This window comes from Propithecus coquereli, unplaced genomic scaffold (assembly GCF_000956105.1).
Source record: "Propithecus coquereli isolate 6110/MARCELLA unplaced genomic scaffold, Pcoq_1.0 Scaffold53, whole genome shotgun sequence".
In the NCBI taxonomy this organism is placed as follows: Eukaryota; Metazoa; Chordata; class Mammalia; order Primates; family Indriidae; genus Propithecus; species Propithecus coquereli.
Window position 1 is genome coordinate 1,493,847 of NW_012151174.1, and position 20,823 is coordinate 1,514,669.

The 20,823-nt window shown below is 57.3% G+C and overlaps 4 protein-coding genes across 6 annotated transcripts in view; 1 reads left to right on the top strand and 3 right to left on the bottom strand.

Moving 5' to 3' along the window:
* Window positions 1-343: 343 nt before the first annotated feature.
* On the bottom strand, window positions 344-3,281 carry ZFP36 (ZFP36 ring finger protein). The gene is made up of 2 exons (XM_012657034.1): window positions 2,822-3,281; window positions 344-2,037 (listed from the first exon to the last, which is right to left on the bottom strand). Exons 1-2 carry the CDS (start codon window positions 2,861-2,863, stop codon window positions 1,078-1,080), a joined length of 1,002 nt encoding a protein of 333 aa, XP_012512488.1. The 5' UTR covers window positions 2,864-3,281; the 3' UTR covers window positions 344-1,077.
* A 5,643-nt stretch (window positions 3,282-8,924) lies between these two features.
* On the bottom strand, window positions 8,925-12,631 carry MED29 (mediator complex subunit 29). Its single transcript, XM_012657035.1, has 4 exons — window positions 12,303-12,631; window positions 11,363-11,421; window positions 11,065-11,149; window positions 8,925-9,411 (listed from the first exon to the last, which is right to left on the bottom strand). Exons 1-4 carry the CDS (start codon window positions 12,516-12,518, stop codon window positions 9,169-9,171), a joined length of 603 nt encoding a protein of 200 aa, XP_012512489.1. The 5' UTR covers window positions 12,519-12,631; the 3' UTR covers window positions 8,925-9,168.
* A 116-nt stretch (window positions 12,632-12,747) lies between these two features.
* PAF1 (Paf1, RNA polymerase II associated factor, homolog (S. cerevisiae)) lies at window positions 12,748-17,807 on the top strand. The gene is made up of 14 exons (XM_012657107.1): window positions 12,748-13,125; window positions 13,657-13,686; window positions 13,782-13,874; window positions 14,197-14,318; window positions 14,409-14,475; window positions 14,565-14,666; window positions 14,750-14,855; window positions 14,948-15,016; window positions 15,102-15,205; window positions 15,288-15,404; window positions 15,500-15,628; window positions 16,868-16,973; window positions 17,084-17,174; window positions 17,253-17,807. The coding sequence occupies exons 1-14, from the start codon at window positions 13,079-13,081 to the stop codon at window positions 17,663-17,665; spliced, it is 1,596 nt and encodes a 531-aa protein (XP_012512561.1). The 5' UTR covers window positions 12,748-13,078; the 3' UTR covers window positions 17,666-17,807.
* Window positions 17,808-17,926: 119 nt separating this feature from the next.
* Window positions 17,927-20,823, bottom strand: part of SAMD4B (sterile alpha motif domain containing 4B) — a 38,222-nt gene continuing 35,325 nt past the window's right edge. For 2 of the 3 annotated variants that reach the window (XM_012657104.1, XM_012657106.1), the window contains 2 exons: window positions 20,335-20,418; window positions 17,927-20,126 (listed from right to left, as the gene is read on the bottom strand). In XM_012657104.1, the coding sequence (XP_012512558.1) occupies window positions 20,098-20,126; window positions 20,335-20,418 (113 nt within the window). In that variant the 3' untranslated portion in view covers window positions 17,927-20,097. The remainder of the gene's footprint in view (window positions 20,127-20,334; window positions 20,419-20,823) is intronic. The other variant, XM_012657105.1, reaches the window with a different exon arrangement.

Below are 20,823 nucleotides of genomic sequence, written 5' to 3' on the forward strand. Positions count from 1 at the left end.
CCTCCCCGCTCGGCCCCTCCCGCCGGCCTCGGCCCCGCGGGGACGGAAACATCTCGTCCCCGCCCGCGCCCGCGAGCTGGGTCAAGGAGCCCGAGACGGGGCGCGAGCGCCGCGCCCCCGACGCCCGGGAACCAGCTCTCCCGGTTCCTACCCGGTGACCTCACCTGGCCCCGCCCTCGCAGGTGAACGGCCGGGCCCGGTGACGTCACTTCCTGCCAGGTAAGCGCCGCAGGGCGGCTCGGCTCTGGGAAGGTTTTAGGAGGAATCAATTGACTTCAAAAAGTCACTCCATCCTTCCCTCTCTTCTCACAGCCTCTAGCGGGAGGAAAAGCCAGGATTCCAGTTTACACGCAGATTCCTTTTATTTAAAAATTCCAAAAAAAAACCCCACAAAAATAGACATTTAAGGTAACAATATATATTACTTAATATATTATTATAGTATACTTATAACAATAATTATGCCATCGTTTCCGACATTACAAAAAAGAGGAAGTAAAATACAAGGGAAGCAGACAACCCAGTATGTATAAATACTATAAAATCTTATTAGAATAAATAAAGTCGTCATAAATAAAGGGCCCATTGATTAGGAGGAGGGGCTTGGCAATGGCTTTGGCTACTTGCTTTTGGAGGGAAATATGAGCACCAGGATTCCCCCTCAGGGGAGGTGCCAGTCACCGCCAGGCACTGGAACCTCAAGTCTAGGAAAAGTTGGGAGGGGGCGGAGAGGGCCTATTATTCACAGCACGTGTAAGATCCCAGGAGACAGATGTGGGCAGGGGAGAGAGGGGGCGGGAGGGCTCACTGCCTCCCTCGAATACGCTACATTTTTTTTTTTTTAAAGGAACCTCAGAAAACACTTCATCCCCCAACACCTTGAACACTGAGCTTGCACACTGAGGACCTGCCCCAGCGTGAGGTCAGGGGGACTAGGTTAATGCATTTTGGAAGGGGGGGGCTACTTAATTAAGAGTCCCCCAGGTCCCCACAGCCCTGGGGCCCACGTGGAGCCCAGGGCACAAGAGAAGTGGCTCCCCGTCAAGATCCAGCTGATCTGCACTGGGCAGGCACTTGTCACTCAGAAACCGAGATGCGATGGAAGATGGGGAGTCTCCGGGGGGCTGAGGGTACAGGTGGCTGGGGTGGCCCAAAAACCCCGGCCTCAAAGACAGGCGAGTCAGAGCCCCCCAGGCTGCTGCCGCTGCTGGCACATTCATCGGGGTCAGATCCCAGGGACTGTGTAGAGGGGCTCCGAGCCAGGCCACCCAAGGGCCCCCAGACGCTGATAGGCGTGGCCCTTCGGCAGGAGGGGCAGCAGGCTGGGGTGGGGTCTCTTCGTGCCACAGGGGTCCCAGGGGCGGCAGAGAAGGCGGAGGGTGAAAGTGGAAGGTCCCCAGGCGGTGGTGGGGAGCTGGAGGGCGAGAAGGAGCACGAGGACAGGGAAGGGCCTGCCAGGCCGCTCGGCGGCGGCGAGGGTCGGCGGCCCGAGGGCAGGCCGGAGAAGCTGATGCTCTGGCGAAGCACGTGCGGTTGGCGCGGGGCGGCCAGGTCCTCGCTGGGGTTGTGGATGAAGTGGCAGCGTGAGCCGTAGGGGCAGCGGCCCTGGAGGTAGAACTTGTGGCAGAGCTCCGTCTTGTACTTGGGGTGGCGACTGGCCTGGCGCAGCTCACCCAGGCCATGGGCAAACTGGCACTTGGCCCCGTAGCGGCAGCGCCCGCTCTCTGAGAAGGTCCGACACAGCTCAGTCTTGTAGCGGGAGGAAGCGCTGGGGGTCGCGGTGGGCGAGGTGGGCGAGGGCGACAGCTCGGGGCCCGAGCGGGGAGCCAGGGGCGCGAAGCCAGGGGGTGGGGGCACCCAGCCGCAGCTGCGGCCCTCCACCAGGCTGGCGGAGCGGCCGGGCAGGCGGGAGGGGGCCGCAGATGGGCCGGAGTCCGACGAGCTCAGGCTCCAGAGTCCCGAGGGGCCCCAGCCTGGGCTGGCTTCTGTCCCTCCGTGGTCGGATGGCATGTCAGGAGGGCTCAGCGACAGCAGGCTCTGTAGGAACAGGGGTCGGTTAAGACACCCGAAAATGGAGGGCGACACCCCGCCCCAGCTGCTGGCACTTGGAGAGCCTGCCGGTCCAATGTGGGGGCTCCCGGTCTGCGCCCGGCCCGCCCGCAGAAAGCCCTGGGTTCCGGATCCCGGGATCCCGACTGGGAGGTTCCGAGTCTATGCACTGAAGCCTGAAGCCTAGCCCGAGGGACCCAGGAATCCTGGCTCCCCAGACTGGGCCAGGAGGGGGCCCCAAAGTCAGGGCGCACCGCTGTGTCCCAATTTCGAGCCTCGGGGCCTCCCCGGATGTGACCCGCGCGGCGGGTTCTCCAGTTTCACAACAGGAGGAGCCGGGCAAAGTTGACCCAGGACTCCGGATCTCTTCGGTTTGAGTCCCCAAAGGACTACGGTCGGGGAGTGGAGGGACAGAAGTCGGACTCCCCAGCCCTGGGACTTCGGCCCCAGTTACGCCTCCGCGCAAAACCGCGCCCTCAGCAACTACTCGGCGTAAGCCAGGTGCGGGGCCGTTTCCGCCTCCTGACAGCCCCGCTCTGAGCAAAGTCTCCAGCTTTCCATCTCCGGGGCCGCCCCACCCACGTCTGGGCCAAGATCCGGGAGCGACCGTCTCCCTTAATAAACCAGATCGTGACGATTAGGCTGGTCCGAGAAGGGCAGCAGGGGCCCCGGGCCGGGTGAGGAGGGAGGCAGGTGCCTGGGCCAGAGTTTGCGGTGCTAGAGAGCCAGGGGCGCGTGCGGACCCTCGGGGTGCGGGACGGCGGGGACTCACCTCGTAGATGGCAGAGAGATCCATGGCGGCACGGGTGGCCATGAGGGGATCGGCCGAAACTCGGAGCGCTGAAACCAGGCTGCGGCTGGCGGCGAGAGCCCGCTTCTTATAGGGGCCGGGGGCGGGGCCTGGGCGGGGCCAGGAGGGGCGCTTCCCGGACGCGCGCCCCCGGCGCAGCCCGGCGGGCCTTGGACCAGTTCCCTTCCGTCCGGCCCCGTGCCAGGACGCGCCTGAGCTGGGCCCGCGGAGCGGCGCGACCGGGCGGGGAGTGCGTGGGGTGGCGGGGGGTGTCTGCCCAGTTTGCAAGGCTGGAGCCTGAGGCGTGGAGACGGGAACTGGGACGGAGGCGGGGACAGGGTTCTAGGGGCAACTGGCGAGGGCAGAGGCCCGAGGGCGAGCGCGTGCGGGACAGACGGACACAGGCTCAGAGAGGCGCGCAGAGTGGAAGAGACAGAGAGACATGGAGAGATGCAGAGAGAGAGACACAGAGAGATACAGAGGGAGGGAGAAACACCCAGCAGGAGACACGGAGAGGGAGAGATAGGCGAGGAGAGGAGGGGAGGTGGCAGAGACGGTCCCAGAGAGACAAATTCAGGAGAAGCGGGACGGGAGGGTCACAAAAAGAAACAAAAAAAGGAGAAAAATAGAAACAAACACCCACAGAAAGACAGGAATCCGCAGGGGCAAAATGCAGAGAGACCAGTAGGCCTCGGAGGGGACTTCTCTGAGACCTGCTGGCCTGGCGCGATCTCACGCCTAACAGCCCGATCAGGAGACCTGAACCGCCCTCCCTGTCCCCACGCGCAGGGGTTGGGTGGGTCGCTGGGATCTCGGATACCTGGCAACGTTGGAATGGGGCCTCTCCCGCAGTTCACAGGGCCGCTGTCCCCTCACTCTCACGCAGATAATGGCACTTCTGATTTCTTCCTCCGGGCTGGGCATGCTTCTAAGTGCTTCGCATGTATTCATTATTGTGCCCATTTAACACAGGAGGAAACCAAGGTCAAGTTACTCTCGTAGTTCCGGCTAGTGAATGGCAGCGGCTTAATACCGTGGCCTTGAATTATGTTAAGAGGTTTGCCCACTGAGAAAACTGAAGGTTGGAAAGATGGAGGTCTTTTATTATGGTGGAGGGTTGCCTTGATTGAAAGCTGTTTTAAGATGGAAGAAATGGGTCATCCCCAGCTGATGGTTGGATGGTTCTTATCATGGGCCGTGCCTTTCTCATACTGGCAAGTCTTTTCTTATCCAAGGGTTGCCCTAAGTGAAAACTCTCTTAAGATCTGGGAAGAAAACTTACTTTTTTAAGAGGGTCTTGGTGAGCTGGCCGCCCCGAGTGAAAATAATTGGGGTAGAAATCAACGCGGTTACAATGGCGCAAAGGTCATTCGTGTTCGCAACGGCTACGGGCTTGCGTATTGAGGTGGGGAGATTCTGCCAGGTTCCACGCGGACTGGCCCCGTCCGAGAGCGGGGGGAATCCCTGGTGCGGCGCTTTCTGGGGCCGAGGGGCCTTCCCGGGCCGGTCCCGTGAGCTGGGCGGGCCGCGGGCGGCCCTGGCACGGTTGCGGCCTCGCGCTCGCCCGTGACTCACTCGCAGGGGGCGGGGGAGGGGGGCTTCCTGGAAGCCGTGACGAGGAGCTCGGCCCGGACAGCCGGGTTCCTCTCCTGTAACCCGGGCTCCCGTCTCCTGTAAACAGAGCCTCGAGGGCAACGGGAAAAGGGGGGGACGGAAGGGGACCTGGGACCTGCCTCCTGACTGGGCTCCAAATCCTTGTGCCGCCTGTAGAACTAAGGCAGAAAATGGGAGTTGGGGGGGGGGATCCTTGGGGTCCTCGGAGCTCCGCTCTGGCAGCGATCTTGGAGGAGGGATCCCAGTTTCAATTCCCCGGAGACAGGGAGCATTTCCCATCCCTGAGTCAGGCTGTCCCTCTCCCCTCTCCCATCTGCTGAGTCATCGGCCTGAGAGCCAGGTCGCTTGGGATTGGGCCACTCTCGTAGGGAAGGGGGGGTTGGCGCGTGTTAAGGAGCGACTCCTCCACGAAAAAACCTCACAGACCTGTGGGACCCCGGAGTCCGGGCCCCCGGCCCCTCCTGCCGCAGACCTGGAGTCGGGCTCCCACCCCTCCCCCCGCCCCCAAGCCTCAGGCGTCCCGGCCAAGGGGAAGTTCACGGCCGGACTCCTCCCTGCCGTCCACGTAGCCAGCGGGAAAACCCGCGGCCTCGGCGGCGCTGGGAATCCCCTCTGGAATGACGGTGGGGAAAGGGACGGCGGGGTCCCCCGCGGCGCGCCGGGGCCGGGTCCTTGGCGGGCGGGCGTAGAGGGAAGGGGGCGGAAACCAGAGAAGCTAAAAATACAGCCAGCACTTCCGGCCTAGGGGGAGGGGAACGGAGAGCAGAGTTTCCAGAAAAACAAGCGGGGACGGGAAACGCGGGGGTGTGAGAGCCGGCGCGAGTGCGCGGGCGAGCCGGGGACCGTGTACTCGCAGCACGTGTGCCCGGGCCGTGTGTGCGCCCGGCGTGATCGCCTGGGCTCGAGCGGGCGTGGCGGCGGGCGGGGCTGGCTGAGTGCGCCGGGGCCTGCGACAGCGCGGGCGGGCGGGGGCCAGCCTGCCTGCGGACCGCGCGCTGCGAATGGCGCGTGCACGTAGTTGCAAAAGTGAGCGCCTTCGTGTCTGGGGGCGTGCGATCTGGTGACCCTGGATAGGCAGTTGGGGAAGTAGGTGTGGGCCACAAGTGTGCCCAGTTTCCTGGGAGGGCTGTGTGCATACAGTCCCCCAGGACATGGTGCGCGAATACATGTGTGAAACCGCCTGTGTCTATGTGGTTGGCTCTACCCTGTGCGCGTCGGCCATCTCAGTGCGGGGTGGACACCCAGCCGTAACTGTGCTGCTGTCTTTGAGGTGGCATTCATGAGAACACGTGACTTCCACCTGTGTGTAGCTCTGAGCCACTGGGATCTGGAGTCACTGTGTGTAACTGGTGGCAGGTGCCTGGGTGAGGGAATGACAGTGGCCGCTGCTGTGACTGAGGGTCTGTGCACACACAACTCTGAAGCTCGGTGTGTCAGCGTCGATGTGACGACGCAGCTGTGGCCGTGTGCGAGACCCCCGTGGCTGTGTGTGTAGTCCTCAGGTGTGTGTGAATAACGCTCACATTTGTCTGGGCCCTTAGTCGTGGGTGTCCGAGATCGCATGAGAACACGGTAGGCCGGCGTCTGGATGTGGTTCCTCCGAACCAGTCACACGGTAGTGAAACTGATGAACTTTGCTTCCTGACGTCTGCAGCCCTGGGGATGGGGAGGGCGGCTGGCCAGATCCCCCGCTCCGTGTGGCTGTTCTGCACGCCTCTGTGGGCCGAGCAGACAAGTGTGCACACACCCTCACCTGAGAAGCTGGGGCTCAGCCTTATCTGTCCCCAGCCGATGAGGCTGCTTGCGATAGTGAGATGGGCTGAGGGGCAGGGCTGAGTCAGCCCGTGATGGGCAAAGTCTGCGATGGGGCGAGAGATAGCTGGTTAAGTGGTGGTTAAAGGGTTGTTTGTGTAGTCACGTTTGGGGTGTTCCCTTAGAGTCTGTGGGACTGTCAGAGGGTCCCTGGGGGGCACGGTGGCTGTAGGATGGCGGGTTATGCTAGTCTCTGCTGGTAGAGGTGTGTTTGTAGGTCCCCACGGTCCGTTTTGTGATGGCTGTGAATCTCATGTACACCCCCTTCCTGGAGCGTGTTGTGCACCCGACTGTATCATCTCTCCCTGGGTCTGATAATCTAGCAAAGCCAGGGCCTCACCAGGGCCCTCCATGACCTGTCTGGACTTCCTCTCCTCCCCCTGCTCCAGGATGGTGGCCCAAGCCTCCAGTTGCTCCCTCAATACACCAGCACATTCCTGCCTCAGGGCCTTTGCAATTGCTGCCCCCTCTGCCATGACCTACTCCCTCTCCTTCAAGTCTGCTCGCATATCACCTTCTCAGTGAGGCCTTCCTTTGACCTCTGTCAAAGATCTAAAAAGTAAAAGTCTTGTAATCTACCATTAATAAATACGTGTAACATCTAGTTATAGACCATACTGAATGCTCACGAAACCACTATCCAACAGAAGTCCTCGAACTATTAATGTTTTTCACTGAAGTGACATAATTCTCCATGTGCACATCTTTTATTTGTTGTTAGATTTGTTCCTAAGTCTCATTTTGTAAAAAATGTATAAATCTCTCTCCACTTCTGATCTCACTTCTCTATTTTCCTTCTCGGACTTTCTCAGTCCCTGACGTGCTGTTTTATCACATTTACTGTCCTTCATGGGAGTCCAGGGCTCGGCTCACACAAGGCACCTGTCCAGAGTCTGTTGAAATGAATGCAACTTCCTGGTACACAACTTCCACCCTGTGTGTGGCTACCGAATGTACATCTGTCACCCTGCCACCTACTGTGCGTCTCTGTGGTCTCCCTGGGTGTGGTCGGAAGCACTGTGGGATCCTGAATCACGCTGGGATGTCATGCTTCCACCTGTTGTGATATCGTGTTGACATCGCCCCATTGGGCCAGCTGTACCTCAGTCTGCTTATGCATGTAACCGAGGATGGACATCGCCACCAGTATGTGGCATGTGCCCCAGGCTGGAAGCCAGTGGGCTCTGCTGGGGAAAGGGTTAGTGGCTTTCAGCTGTATGCAAGATAACTGCATCATGTTAGGTGGAAATATAACTTTGTCATACTCATTTCGAAGATTAAGTATGGTTAAGGAGATGTGTGTGGGTGCCCAGTTGACAAGGGCTAAATGGTCGGTTTTATGTGACAACTTAAAACTGTATGGGCTACAGTCCTAGTTATTCAAACTGGAACTGTCATCTAGGTGTTGCTGGGAAGGCATTTTGTAGATGTGATTGAAGTCCATAATCAGTTGACGTTAGCCGAGGGAGATCCAGGATAATCTTGGGGGTTGGGTTGGGGACTGATTCAATTACATAAATGGGCAAAGCTGGGGCTTCCCTGAAGAAGAAATTCCACCTATGGACAGTGCTTCAGCTGCTTCCTGCCCTGCACGCCCTGGCACTCCAAGGAAGGACAGGGGTGAGAACATCTTGGGATGTACACACGTACGTACACACACACACAGAGGCGTTTCCTAGTTTTCCGATGTGGAAAGCTGGGCTCTGGGTGAATCGCAGAGGTCTCCGTGGTGGGGTTTCCTTGCAGACGTGGGGTCCAGGACAGGAGGCCACGGGACATGCGGACCAGGGTACGGAGGTGTTGGGTGGGGTAGTTCCCTAACAGGCTGAGTCACTTGAGCCTTTCACACCCCAACAGCTGGGCCAGGGTTGGTAGCTCCGCCCTGCACTTGCCCAGGCTTGAAGGCCATGGCTGAGCTCCCGGGCAAGTGCAGAGTCTGGTGGGGCATTCCCTTCTTGAAGCCCCCTCCCCAGGGCCTGCTTCCCGGAGCTGGGGCTCAGGTGCCTGGGTTCTTCCCCAGGACTAATGATTCACCCCTGCTAGGGCCTTTTCACTTCTCCTTTGGGGCTAAAAATACAGGGACCCAGGCATCCAGCTGGGCCAGGCCTCACCGCAGATTGCACAATGCCCCTCTCTTGAGTTCCGCTGACGCAGGCCTGGGCAAGGGTGGGGGACCCCGGGTTGCTCCCCAATCAGGCATGCTGTGGTCAGTGCCTAGACCAGACCCCCCTACTTCTCCTTTCCTGAGCCAAGGATGCTGGGGGCTGGGCTGACATGGAAGGTGCTGGGGGACTCTAGGCTTGGCTGTGGCCCCTGGAAATGAAGTCCCTTCCCCTAGTTCCAGGGGACCCAGGGGTGCTGGCCCCCCTTCATAGACACGGAGTCCCAGTTAGGAGTGGGGGACAAAAGACAGCAAAAGTGGACTGGAGACAGAGAGAGGTCAGAGAGACGGGGAGACACAGGACCACAGGCCCAGAGACACAGAAATAGCAGAGAGACAAGGACAAAAAGACGCAGGATGCGAGAGAGACACACGCGAGAGACACATGGAGGAAGAGCTAGAAAAAGGAGCAGAAACAGGGACTGCCCCCTACCCGGGACAGTCAAGGAAAGGTCGAGGAGCAGGGGCCCACACAGGACTCCACACCCAGGCCAGGTCGGGGAGGGCCCTGGAACAAGGGCCAGCCACACACGCAGTCCAAAGTCTACCCTAGGCTAGGGAGGGGCGCGGGAAGGGGGGCAGCGGCCGCAAGGTTCCGCCCTGCGCGCTCCCTGCTGGCCTCTGCCGCCCCCTGCTGGTCCGGCCGCGGTGCTGCGGCGGGAAGAACAGTCAGACAAGGCAGCTCTGGCTTAGGCTCTTCATTCCCTCTTTGCCCCCCACCCCCACCGCCGGCCCCACCACTTCAGAGGGCGCCCCCTGGCCCAGTAGGTGGTGCAGGCGTCTTGCCTGTGACCTTGTTAGCACAGTCCAGCAGGGCGGTGTGAATGTCCTTGGCACAAGCAATCTGGGCTTTGATGACCGCCAGGTACTGCGGGTAGGGCAGGCTGTCAGGTTGCACCGCGTCTGGTTTGGTGGCCGTGGGCACCAGCGTAGGAGAGTGCTTGGCACTGTCACAACTCTGCGACAGGCACTCGTGTGCCAGGCGCTGTGAACAAGCAGGCAAAGGTGCAGTATCAGCCTCACTCCAGGTAGTTGTAGCCCTACCCTAAGGGCCAGCCTGGGGTGGGCTGCTTGGCCGCTGGACTCCCAGGGTCTTGGAGTCAGAGCCTGGCACTGCCAATCACTTGCTGAGCAATGCTGGGCACGCAGCTGTATCTCTCTGAGACTCAGTTTCCTCCTTTGCAAAACAGACTGAATAACCTCCTCTTCTACCTCGTAAGGTGAGAACAGCAAGAGCAGGTGTGTGAGACGCAGGCGCAGGTCCCGGCACATCGTTTTAAACAGTAACTGATAAACGCCCAGGCTTCCTGTTGGTAGCGGCATCTCCCACGGAGGCGCTTCTTACTCTGCCCAAGACCTGAACACAGCGATCCCCAGGCCCTGCCTCCTTTCATCCCTCAGGATGTCACGTCCTAGGACTGTCATGTCCACACGCACCAACTCAGTTCCCACCTTGCCACTGATGGCGCCCACAGCTGTCCCCAGCCTCCTCTGACATTCCTAAGGCCCTCATACTCTCCCACGAAACTGCTCCTCCTTCTAGGTCCCTAGACAGGGGACAGCGCCGCCATTCTAACCAGAGCCCCGGGACACATAGTGGACGCTCCTTCTCCTGCTAGGCCACATCACTCCTGCGGCCTGCACGCGAAGGCTCTCCAGTTCCCATCTGCCTTTCCTGCCCCCTCCTCACGGCCCTGCCCTGGCGGAGCCCAGTCGAAGCCCACCTGAATCCTGCCACGGCTGCCTCCGTGGCCTCCAGACTCTAGTCTTGGCCCCTCTAACCCACCCTTCACTTGCCAGGCAGAAGCATAGTCCTAAAAAGCAGATGGGTCCATGTTCTTTCCTGCTTGAAACCTTCCATGGATACCCAGTGCCCTCAGGTTATATTCAAAATCCAAAAAGCCCAGGCCTGCTACACCTCAGCCAGATTGGATTTCTTGACGTACCTAAAGCGAATTTAAGGCAGAAGCGGTTTTCTCTGGTTGGAACACAGTTCTACCACTTACCAGGCTGCTCGAACTCTGACGTTTCCTTCAAAACTGGGTCCAGTATAATGATGATGATGATGATACTATAGTAAACATTTGCTGTATGTCTAGTATCACGTTAAATACTTTACAGGCATCATTTCCCTGAGTCTTCCCCAGAACTCAGTTTTCCTAAGGAGGAACCCAAGCCTCAGCGGTAGACACTGATGGTCCTTTTGATCCCAGAGGCTGCACTTTTAGTCACTTGCCCTCCTCTCAAGTCCTGCCTCTTCCCTCCTTTGTTCCAGCCTTGCTCAGATGTGCTCCCTTCCAGTAGCCGTCCCTGAGCCACTCTCTCCCTATCCCAACCCCAGGCTCCCATGGCCCCCTGTGCTTCCCCCGTCCCGACCCCGACCCCTCTGCCTGTGCCTCCTCTACCACAGCCCTGACCACTCTGAGCTGTCTCTGTTTGGGAGTATGCTCGTCACTCCACTGAACTGGAAGCTCTGTGAGGGCAAAGATGATGGCAACACTGCGTCCCCAGCATTGGTGGGAGCACCAGTGGCCCAAAGGAGGTGCCCAGGGAGCATGAGATGACTGAATGAGGGTTCCTGAAGACCCTGGGGATTGAGGCAGGGATGTGGTCACACAGTGTCCAGGAGGCCCCTTACCAGGCAGAGCTCCAGCTGGTCACAGAGTGCGTAGAACTCCTCCAGGCACTTGTCAAAGCGCTGTATGGGTCCATCACTGCTCTTTCTACAGCCCGGAAGAAAAGGGGGACTGAGGGATGGATTTCCCATTTCTGGGACACCAGTATGTACCCAACCGAGTGTCCATCAGGAAACCAGGCACATTCCCAGGAGATCTGAGGCAGAGCTTGAGAACAGGACAGAGGGGGTGGGGGCAGGGAGAAAAGTTTCTAAGACTGGGGTGGTGCTGGGATATCCTGGGGAAGGGGGCTGCACTCACTGTCCGTTGTCAATGTTAGTGTTCTGAATCAAGTTCTGGGCTGCAACCTTCATCAAGGTCTAGTCCAAAAAAGAAAAAACACAAACACAAAAGAAAACCGTGAGAGATGGAGAAACTGAAGATATCTCTGGTAGATCTACACTCTTCCTTAAGGTCACTCAATCTCAGGCCTCCTCTTCCCTTGGCACCTCCAAGCCTCTTGACACTCCAGAGAAATGCTCCTTTCCATTCCTATAGTATAGCAATCACTATCCTATTTCCCTTGAGGCCCGTCCTCACCTGCGGTTCTTGCCAAAAAATAACCTCCTGGACGTACCTTAGGGTGCCCCCTCATCCACCCACCACGGGCAGAATCTCCATATAAGCCAGTCTGTTCCTCAGGCTTTTTTTTTTTTTTTTAGATAGAGTCTCGCTCTGTCGCCTGGACTAGAGTGCCGTGGCATCAGCCTAACTCACTGCAACCTCAAACTCCTGGGCTCAAGCGATCCTCCTGCCTCAGCCTCCCGAGTAGCTGGGACTACAGGCGCATGCCACCACACCCGGTTAATTTTTTTCTGTCTTTAGTAGAGACGGGGTCTCGATCTTGGTCAGGCTGGTCTTGAACTCCTGAGCTCAAGCAATCCTCCCGCCTCAGCCTCCCAGAGTACTAGGATTACAGGCGTGAACCACGGCGCCAGCCTTTCCTTGGGCTTTAAGGAGAGCCTGGCTTCTCCTTTAAATTCCCTCTCACTCAAGTTCCAGCGAATCCCAGCCTCAACATCAGTGTTGATGCCACCTCACGCTGTCAACCGCACAGCTTCGTTTTGGCCTCACAAAAAGAGCAAGTCCCACTCCTCTTCCCCGCCTAGCGCTCTGTCGCTGCCTAAACAGCCCCTCGGCCCGCCCCCTTGGATTCAGACTACCAAATCCCGCTTGCTTCTCGCAGCTCCCAGCCAATCACCTGTAGACTCTCCTTCAGCTGCGGGATGAGCATCTTATAGCGCTGCACAGGGTCGAAGTCCTGTTGCTGTTGCTGCAGAAGCCCGCTCTGGGCAGGGCCCACCAGTTGTGCCGGCGGTTGCGGCTGCTGCTGGGGACCCGGACCGCCAGCCGAACCCGGACCGGATACACCAGCGGCTGAGGAAGCCGCAGAAGCCTGCTGCTGGGACGCAGCCATGCTCCTCGCTTAGAGCGCCGGAAGTGCGTCACAAGTGCGTCTCTCCCAGTTTCTTTTTAGCGTCTCCATCTCTAGTCCCCCGTTTGCTAGTTAGCCCCGCCTCCCAGACAATTCAGCCAATGAGGGGGAAGAAGGTACACCCACCTTCCATTACTCTCAAATCCGACGTTCAGACCGAGATATTTTTCTACCAATCACAGGAGGCCTGCCCTCCCTTACTCCGCCCTTTACCCTGCTGTTCACCAATCCGTGTGTGGTTCCCATCCGGACTCTATTTCCCTGAAGGCCTTGCGGCCTGAGGCGACCTGTCGGGTCCTCGGCGTCTTGGCGGCGGTTGGTGGAGCCGGAGCTTCGAGTCCGTCCCCGGTGCTGCCTGCACGTTTACCTGAGTCTCTCCTGGAGCTGTTCTCGGCAGCTCACCTCATCCCAACCCTCTCCCCACAGAGAGGGCGCCAACCCGAGCCCTGACCTGATCAGGCGTCCACCGAAGTTGGCACGCCCCTCCGCGTCTTCCTGCGGCACAGCAAGGACCCTGTCCGGGCTGCCGTCGCCTCATCGCTATGGCGCCCACCATCCAGACCCAGGCCCAGCGGGAGGAGGGCCACAGGTAGGCGCCACACTGCCTGGCTCTACCGCTTTCCGCTGCGTCTGTCTAGGTTTCAGACGGCGGGGGATTGGGCGAGGGTTTCTACTTTACAACGTCACCAGCCCCTCAGGTCTGCCCGTGACGTCACGGAGCGCTCACCTTTGACGGAGGGGGCGGGTTCCTTCTGGGACGCAGGTGTTGCCCCCTCCTCTGCCATCAGGTTTAGGAATTAAGCTCTTGGAGACTCTCTTCAGAAGGGATTGCGGTTTGGAGATTCCTCTTCCAAAAACGATTGAGTACTTGGTTCTTTATTAAAGTACTAGAAGATATCTCCTCCAAAAGGGGTTGAGCACTCATTCATGAAAGCATTTGGAAACACTTTCTCCAAAAGGAGTTGAACACTTGGCTGCCCCCATTAAAACAATTGGAGCACCCCTACCAAAAGGGGTTAGCGTGTCACTTCTACCTTTTAAGTTTGGAGAAGCCGTTTTCACTCTCGTCGAACCCTTCCTCTCCATCTTTCTATCACTGTTTCTATTTCTTCCCCACCAGGCCCAATTCCCACCGGACCCTGCCTGAGAGGTGAGCCCCACTGTGCTTTCCCAGGAGTGGGGCAATGGGGCCTGGGAGCAGAGGTGGGGCAGCAGGGGCCCCGTTTTGAGCCACTGTGTTCCCAGGTCTGGAGTGGTCTGCCGAGTCAAGTACTGCAATAGCCTCCCTGATATCCCCTTCGACCCCAAGTTCATCACCTACCCCTTCGACCAGAACAGGTGAGACTACAGTCGGGGATGGGGAAACTGAAGAATATTTGGCGTTCCTTAAAGGCAGGGACTGCTTGTCTCATTGCTTTCTCTTCAGGGCCTAGCACAGTACCTACTTAGCATGCAGCAGTAGGTGCTCAATAAATGTTTGTTAATGAATAGAGCAAGCAGTGCCCAAGTCCGTTCCCGTTGAGGAGCCAGCCTTCAGACTCCAACATGGCGGTCACTCTGATCTGAATTCCTCCCCAGAGACGCTTAGTCTCTGGGAAGCAGGGAAGCGAGGGGTGAAGCTAGATTCCAGAAATCATAATGGGCATGTTTCTTCACCCAGGTTCGTCCAGTACAAAGCCACTTCCTTGGAGAAACAGCACAAACATGACCTCTTGACTGAGCCGGACCTGGGAGTCACCATCGACCTCATCAATCCTGACACCTACCGAATTGACCCCAATGGTGTGTGGGTAGACAGGGAGGGTCTGCTCTAGGCCAGCAAAGGCCAGGCCTGGGCCTCCCTCATGGTCCTCCTGCCCCCTTGCTCTCTAGTTCTCCTAGATCCAGCTGATGAGAAGCTTTTGGAGGAGGAGATTCAGGCCCCCACCAGCTCCAAGAGGTGAGGGCATACCAAGTGGGTATCAGGGACTGGCTTGGATGGGCTCTACAAGCAGGAGGGTCCTGAGCGTAGCTGATCTCCTACCCCAGATCACAGCAGCATGCGAAGGTGGTACCATGGATGCGTAAGACAGAGTACATCTCCACTGAGTTCAACCGTTATGGCATCTCCAATGAGAAGCCTGAGGTCAAGTAAGTTGCAAACAGGAAGGGAGTGAAGGTGGAGCTTTCAGGTGTGTCTAGTGGCCTCTAAAAGCCTTTCCCTTTACTCTTAGGATTGGGGTTTCTGTGAAGCAGCAGTTTACCGAGGAAGAAATATACAAAGACAGAGATAGCCAGATCACAGCCATTGAGAAGACATTTGAGGATGCCCAGAAATCAGTAATTGAGGGACTGGGATGGGGAGAGGGCAGACAAAGGTGTGGTTCCAGAGCTCTTCTTCCTCTTCCTCACCCTGTTTTTGCCCCCACCAGATCTCCCAGCATTATAGCAAGCCCCGAGTGACACCAGTGGAGGTCATGCCTGTTTTCCCAGACTTTAAGGTCAGGCCCAGGGCAGGAGGTGGAGAGGGACAGCCTCCCAGGTCTGCCTGTTCAGGTCTAACCCCGGTGCCCTCCATCTCCCTAGATGTGGATCAACCCATGTGCTCAGGTAATCTTTGATTCCGACCCAGCCCCCAAGGACACGAGTGGCGCAGCTGCATTGGAGATGATGTCTCAGGCCATGATTAGGTGAGTGGTCCTGCTGCCCGCCTTGCCTTGCTCTTTGCCCCCTTGTCCTCACATTTCACTGCTCCTCCTCTCCCCCAACCAGGGGCATGATGGATGAGGAAGGGAACCAGTTCGTGGCCTATTTCCTGCCTGTGGAAGAGACGTTGAAGAAACGAAAGCGGGACCAGGAGGAGGAGATGGACTACGCACCAGATGATGTGTGCGTGGGCTGGGGTTAGGTTTTGGGGATTGAGAAGTGTGTCCCCCTTTGCTCATAAGGAAAAAATGGGACTGAAGTTGTGCCCTCATCCACAGGTATGACTACAAGATTGCTCGGGAGTATAACTGGAACGTGAAGAACAAAGCTAGCAAGGGCTACGAGGAAAACTACTTCTTCATCTTCCGAGAAGGCGACGGGGTTTACTACAACGAATTGGAAACCAGGTACTCGGCACGCTCCTATCTGAATAGCCTGGATCTGTGCTTCTCAAGACCCTGGGGCATGCAAGAGCCACCTCAGAGGTCGTTTGTATTTAATGATTTGTCACATGCATTCATAAGCAAGAGCACCAGATGCCTGATCACACACATGGGCTGGACTTACACAAGAAGCCAGAAAGAAAATCTTTCCATAATGCTGGAGACATTTAGAGCTTTTGTGCAAGGTGGACAGCCAGGTTTCAAACCCCTGGAATTAGTAAGAGATTTCACGTGAAAGTAAACAGAGCCGAAGTATGGAGTAATACATACGGTTATCATGAATGTTTTCAATGAAATGCTTGATACTCAAGTCCAAACATGTGACTTCAAACTCCTTCCTGACAGCTGAAAGTTACCGCTGGGGCCCTTGGTGTCTGAGTTGGGAAGGCTTGAGTTTCTATTTAAAGCAGAGATCACACATTCTGACCCCGTAAGACAAGGAAATGTAAAAGCAGTGGCCTGGTAGGGTCTGAGTGACCTGGAGCTCTGGGCAACCTCCAAGGGGCACCACAATGAGTTTCCAGCCCAATGTTGCTGTGCTGTGGGGGGTTAAAAGTCCCACCGGGGCCATAAGTTCCTATTTCTCAAAAGCCAGAAATCCGGATTATTTTACATGTCCTGGTTTGTAAGGGTTGGTAACTAATGCATATATAGTCATGTGCTGCACAGCAATGTCATTGTTAACAATGGACTGCATATACCACGTGGTCTCATAAGATAGTAATACCCTATTTTTACTGTACCTTTTCTATGTTTAGACACATAAATACTTACCACTGTGTTATAACTGCCTGCAGCACAGTAACATGCTGTTTAGGTTTTCAGCCTAGTAGCAACAGGCTATACCACAGAGCCTAGGTGTGGAGCAGGCTGTTCCATCTAGGTTTGTGTAAGTACACTGTGATGTTGGCAGGACAGTGAAATTGCCTAACAACGTATTTTTCAGAGCGTATCTCCGTCACTCATCAACGCGTGACTGTATATATGTAAATACCAACCCCCCACACACGGTACAGGGCAACCAAACTGGCACCTTGGACCATCATCCTGCCCTTCCCTTGCCTCCAACCCCTCGAGTCTCTTATTCAATGTGTCTTTATTCTGGGCTAAGTATTGACTGGGAACCAAGTCAGACCAGAGCCCTCACTGGGTGGGGTCTTCAAATACATCTTCTATCCCTCCCCCTAAACTTGCCCACTGCAGAGTCCGTCTTAGTAAGCGCCGGGCCAAGGCTGGGGTTCAGTCGGGTACCAACGCCCTGCTTGTGGTCAAACATCGGGACATGAACGAGAAGGAATTAGAAGCCCAGGTAACAAGCACCATTGGCCCAGGGCACCCAGGAGGAGGGTGGTGCTGGGTGAGGGGCCGAGGTCCAACAGAACGCCCTCCTTCCTCTCATGCCAATCCTGCTGCTTTCAGGAAGCACGGAAGGCCCAGCTGGAAAACCACGAACCCGAGGAAGAAGAGGAAGAGGAGATGGAGACGGAAGAGAAAGAAGCTGGGGGCTCAGGTAAAGCTGGACGGGCCAGACTCTGGCAGCCCGGGCAGGGTGGGGAGCTGGGTCTCACCTCTCCCTGCTCCCTCCCAGATGAAGAACCTGAGAAGGGCAGCAGCAGTGGGAAGGAAGGCAGCGAGGATGAGCGCTCAGGCAGTGAGAGCGATCGGGAGGAGGGTGACAGGGATGAAGCCAGTGACAAGAGTGGCAGCGGCGAGGACGAGAGCAGCGAGGATGAGGCCCGGGCTGCCCGGGACAAAGAAGAGATCTTCGGCAGTGATGCTGATTCAGAGGATGATGCTGACTCTGACGACGAGGACAGAGGACGGGCCCGAGGTGGCAGTGACAATGATTCAGACAGCGGCAGCGAGGGTGGTGGCCAGCGGAGCCGGAGTCGCAGCCGCAGTGCCAGTCCCTTCCCCAGTGGCAGCGAACACTCAGCCCAGGAGGATGGCAGTGACGCTGTAGCTTCTGATTCCAGCGAAGCTGACAGTGACAGTGACTGAGTCCCAAGGCTTTAGGGCAGGTGCAGACACCGTTATTGTGAGCAGGAAGGCACTTTTCTAGCGGTCTATTTGTGAGCCCTCCGCTTTGTTCGTCCCCACCCCAAACCTTTGCTGTTAATAAAGCCAGCTTCTCTTTACTTCCTCTCCCAGCCCCTGTCTCGTTCCGCCCAACCCCACCCCAGGCACTCAAGGATGTAGAAACAAGGGACAGAGGCAGGGCCACAGGGTTTCCCATAAAATGTAGCACAACAAAGATCAGAATTCTTTTTGTTTTCTCTTTTTTTTTTTTTCCAAAATAAGCCCAGACCATTAAACAAGTGAAACTCAACAAATAAGTCTTCTCCAACAGCGAGAAAAACTGTACAGTTACTCAAAGCTGATTCTGCCAGTGGGGCTGGGGACAGAAGTGGGTGGGGAGGGTGAAATCACGGAGGAGGGCCTGGGGAGTGGGGGCTGGAGCAGGATAGGGTCAGAGTCCTGCCCATCAGAGTGGGGCCGCCTGCGTCCTGCACACTCTGCTGTCAGGTGGGGGCAGGGGGGCGCACAGCTCTTGCCTCCCTTTGCGTGTGAGAAGGCGTCCCTCGCCACCTCCCAGTGCCAGGCAGAGTCAGCTCACCCTGATGGGTGTGAACAAGACAGGACCGGCTGGGGAGAGGCGAGGGTCCCATGAGAGGGACACCCTGCTGATTCCAAAGGAGGTGGCCCGTCCATCCCACTTCCCACAGCTAGTGGGAGGGGGACTAGAGAAGCCCTGGGAGCTTGAGGGGAATGAGCAAAGGCACAGAAACACGGAGGGGCCGGGGTGGGGGACTTGCATAGGTTGATGAGTGTGCAAGAGGTACATAAATAAACCTGACACCCCACCCAGCCCGGCACTGGGAGAGGAGGTGGGGACCCAGAGGCAGGTCCCCAGGGCCACCCTACCCCCCTGGCTTCTTCCCCCTCCCTGGGCTCAGAGCGGAGGGAGGTCCATGACCAGGAGGGTAGGAGCAAGGAGGTCTGGGTAATGGGGTGATAGTGCAGGAGGGCGGTGGCTTTAAAATTTTTTTTTGGTTTTTTGTTTTTTCCCAACATTTTGTATCTTTAATAACATACACAATGGTTACCAGCCATATTCATAACAAAAGTTATTCATAAAATGTATCTAAAAATAACATTTTTTTTCCTTTTCGGTGTGAAAAGCTTGAGAATGTCCCAGTGGGGGGGGATGAGTAGAGGGGGAGAAAGGGGTTGGAATAGGGGGGACCCTGGCTTCCCACAGTCTGAACCCCCAAGTCCCCTCCCTCCACCTGGGCCCCAGTACAACCCCTCATTAGGAATAGGGACCGCAGGGTCTGTCTGACTCTGGGGCTGGGACGAATCTCTGGGTTATGTATAGTGTTCCACTTAAGTGAGGTCATGACATAGTGGGGGGCTGGGGAAAGGCTAAAAGAAAAGGGGGGGGTCGGGGAAAAAAACCAAAAACCAAACAATCCCCTTTCCCTTATTCCTTACCCCCAAGTCCTTCACCAAGCAGACCTGGGGCGGAGAAGGGCGTGTTGGTGGGGGAGGGGACGTTAAGGCAACAGACTTCCTGACCTCACTGTCTGCCCTGGCTGCCCCCCTTCAACCTCTGCGTCTGGGGAGCCAGGGCTGGGGAAACAGGGAATGGCCTGGGGGTCTGGTCTGGAGGAGGGGGCTCTGCCCTCTCCCCTCAAAAAGTTCAGGCTCCCCCTGCCACTGTCTCGGCTGAGAGGCCTGGGGATTCTAAAAATGACAGGGAATGATCAGAGAAAAACCGTTAAGAACTATATAAATATGTATCTTAAATAGGCCTAAGAAATTAATTGTAGAGAACCTCTGGAAAACAGGGCAAAGGGGGGTGAGCGAGAGGAAGGTGGCACCTGTCCTTAGGGAATGGTGGGAACGGGGAAGGGGAAGAAGGTGGAGAGGAGAGAGAGGTTCTTCTCCCCACCCCTTCTCTCCAGCTCCTCTCGACAGCATTCTGGAGAGCAGATTATCTACCCTGCTCGTTCCGCCCCAAGTGTCAAACGATTCTGAGCAGGCTCCACAAGGTAGTGGTCAGTTTGCCTCTGGGGGAGTCTGCGCCCTCAGGGAGGGGCAGGTGGTCAGCGGTCTGGAGGAGGCAGGGGCAGGACGGGGCCAGGTGGGGATGAGGAGGAGAAGGAAGGGGCAGGCAGGCTGGCCAGTCCCTGCCCCCTTTGTCCTGGCTGCCCCCAATTCCCCCGGCCTCAGCAGAGATCCCTCGACGGGCCTGGGAGTGAGCAAGGCATGTGCCAATGTTAAACAAAAGTTAAAAGGGTGAGAGAGTAGAAAAATATTAGAATGTGTAGCTGGGCCAGCCCACCCTCGCTGCTGCGGAGAAGCCCGTTGGGGGTTGGCCCCCGCCCGCCGCCCGGGGAGCCTATGGGTGCGCTGGGCTGTGGGTCCCGTCAGATGGTGGAGGTTTTGTCTGTCCCATCTGTGGTAAGAAAGGGAGGAAGGGAGGAAGATCAGGATCTGGCGGGAGGCCCGGGCAAAGGCACTCAGGTAGCCTGTCATCCCAGTCAGGCCCTCCCTGGAGTCTGGCCTCCCCTAGGAGCCCCTCAGGATGACTCTGAGTTGCTCAGGTTCAGAGGTGGAGACGCTGGGCGGGTGGAAGCCGGGTCAGGGGAAGAGGAAATGCTCACCACCCAAGGCGTGTTCTGTCATGCTCAGACACAGAGACTCCAGAGTGGGATTGATCTCCAGGTCAGGCCCAGGGACCGGGCAGTCTGGGTAGGAGAGAGAACGGGGGTGGTGAGGAACGGACTGGGGTGGGGAGGCGAGCTGGGAAGACAAAGGATGCTGGTAGGGAGAGGGGGACGGGGCCAGGGACGGGGAGGGACACTGACTGGGACTTCCAGCGGAGAGGGAGGAAGAGGCAAGAGACGGAGAAGCAAGAGCATGCGGGACATGTGCACACTTGGGCGGAAGAGATGACTGGGCAGAGACGAAGGCCGGAGACAGGCCTAGTGTGTCACACGGCAGGCAGAGGAGACGACGGCAAAGGTAGAGGCTGGTGATGCAGAAAAAGCCTGACTCGCAGAGAGAGGAAGTGAAGTGAAGCTGAGGGGAGCTTCCTGGAGGCCACACACAGGCTGTGACTATTTTGGACACGGACTGCAGGTCACCTTGGG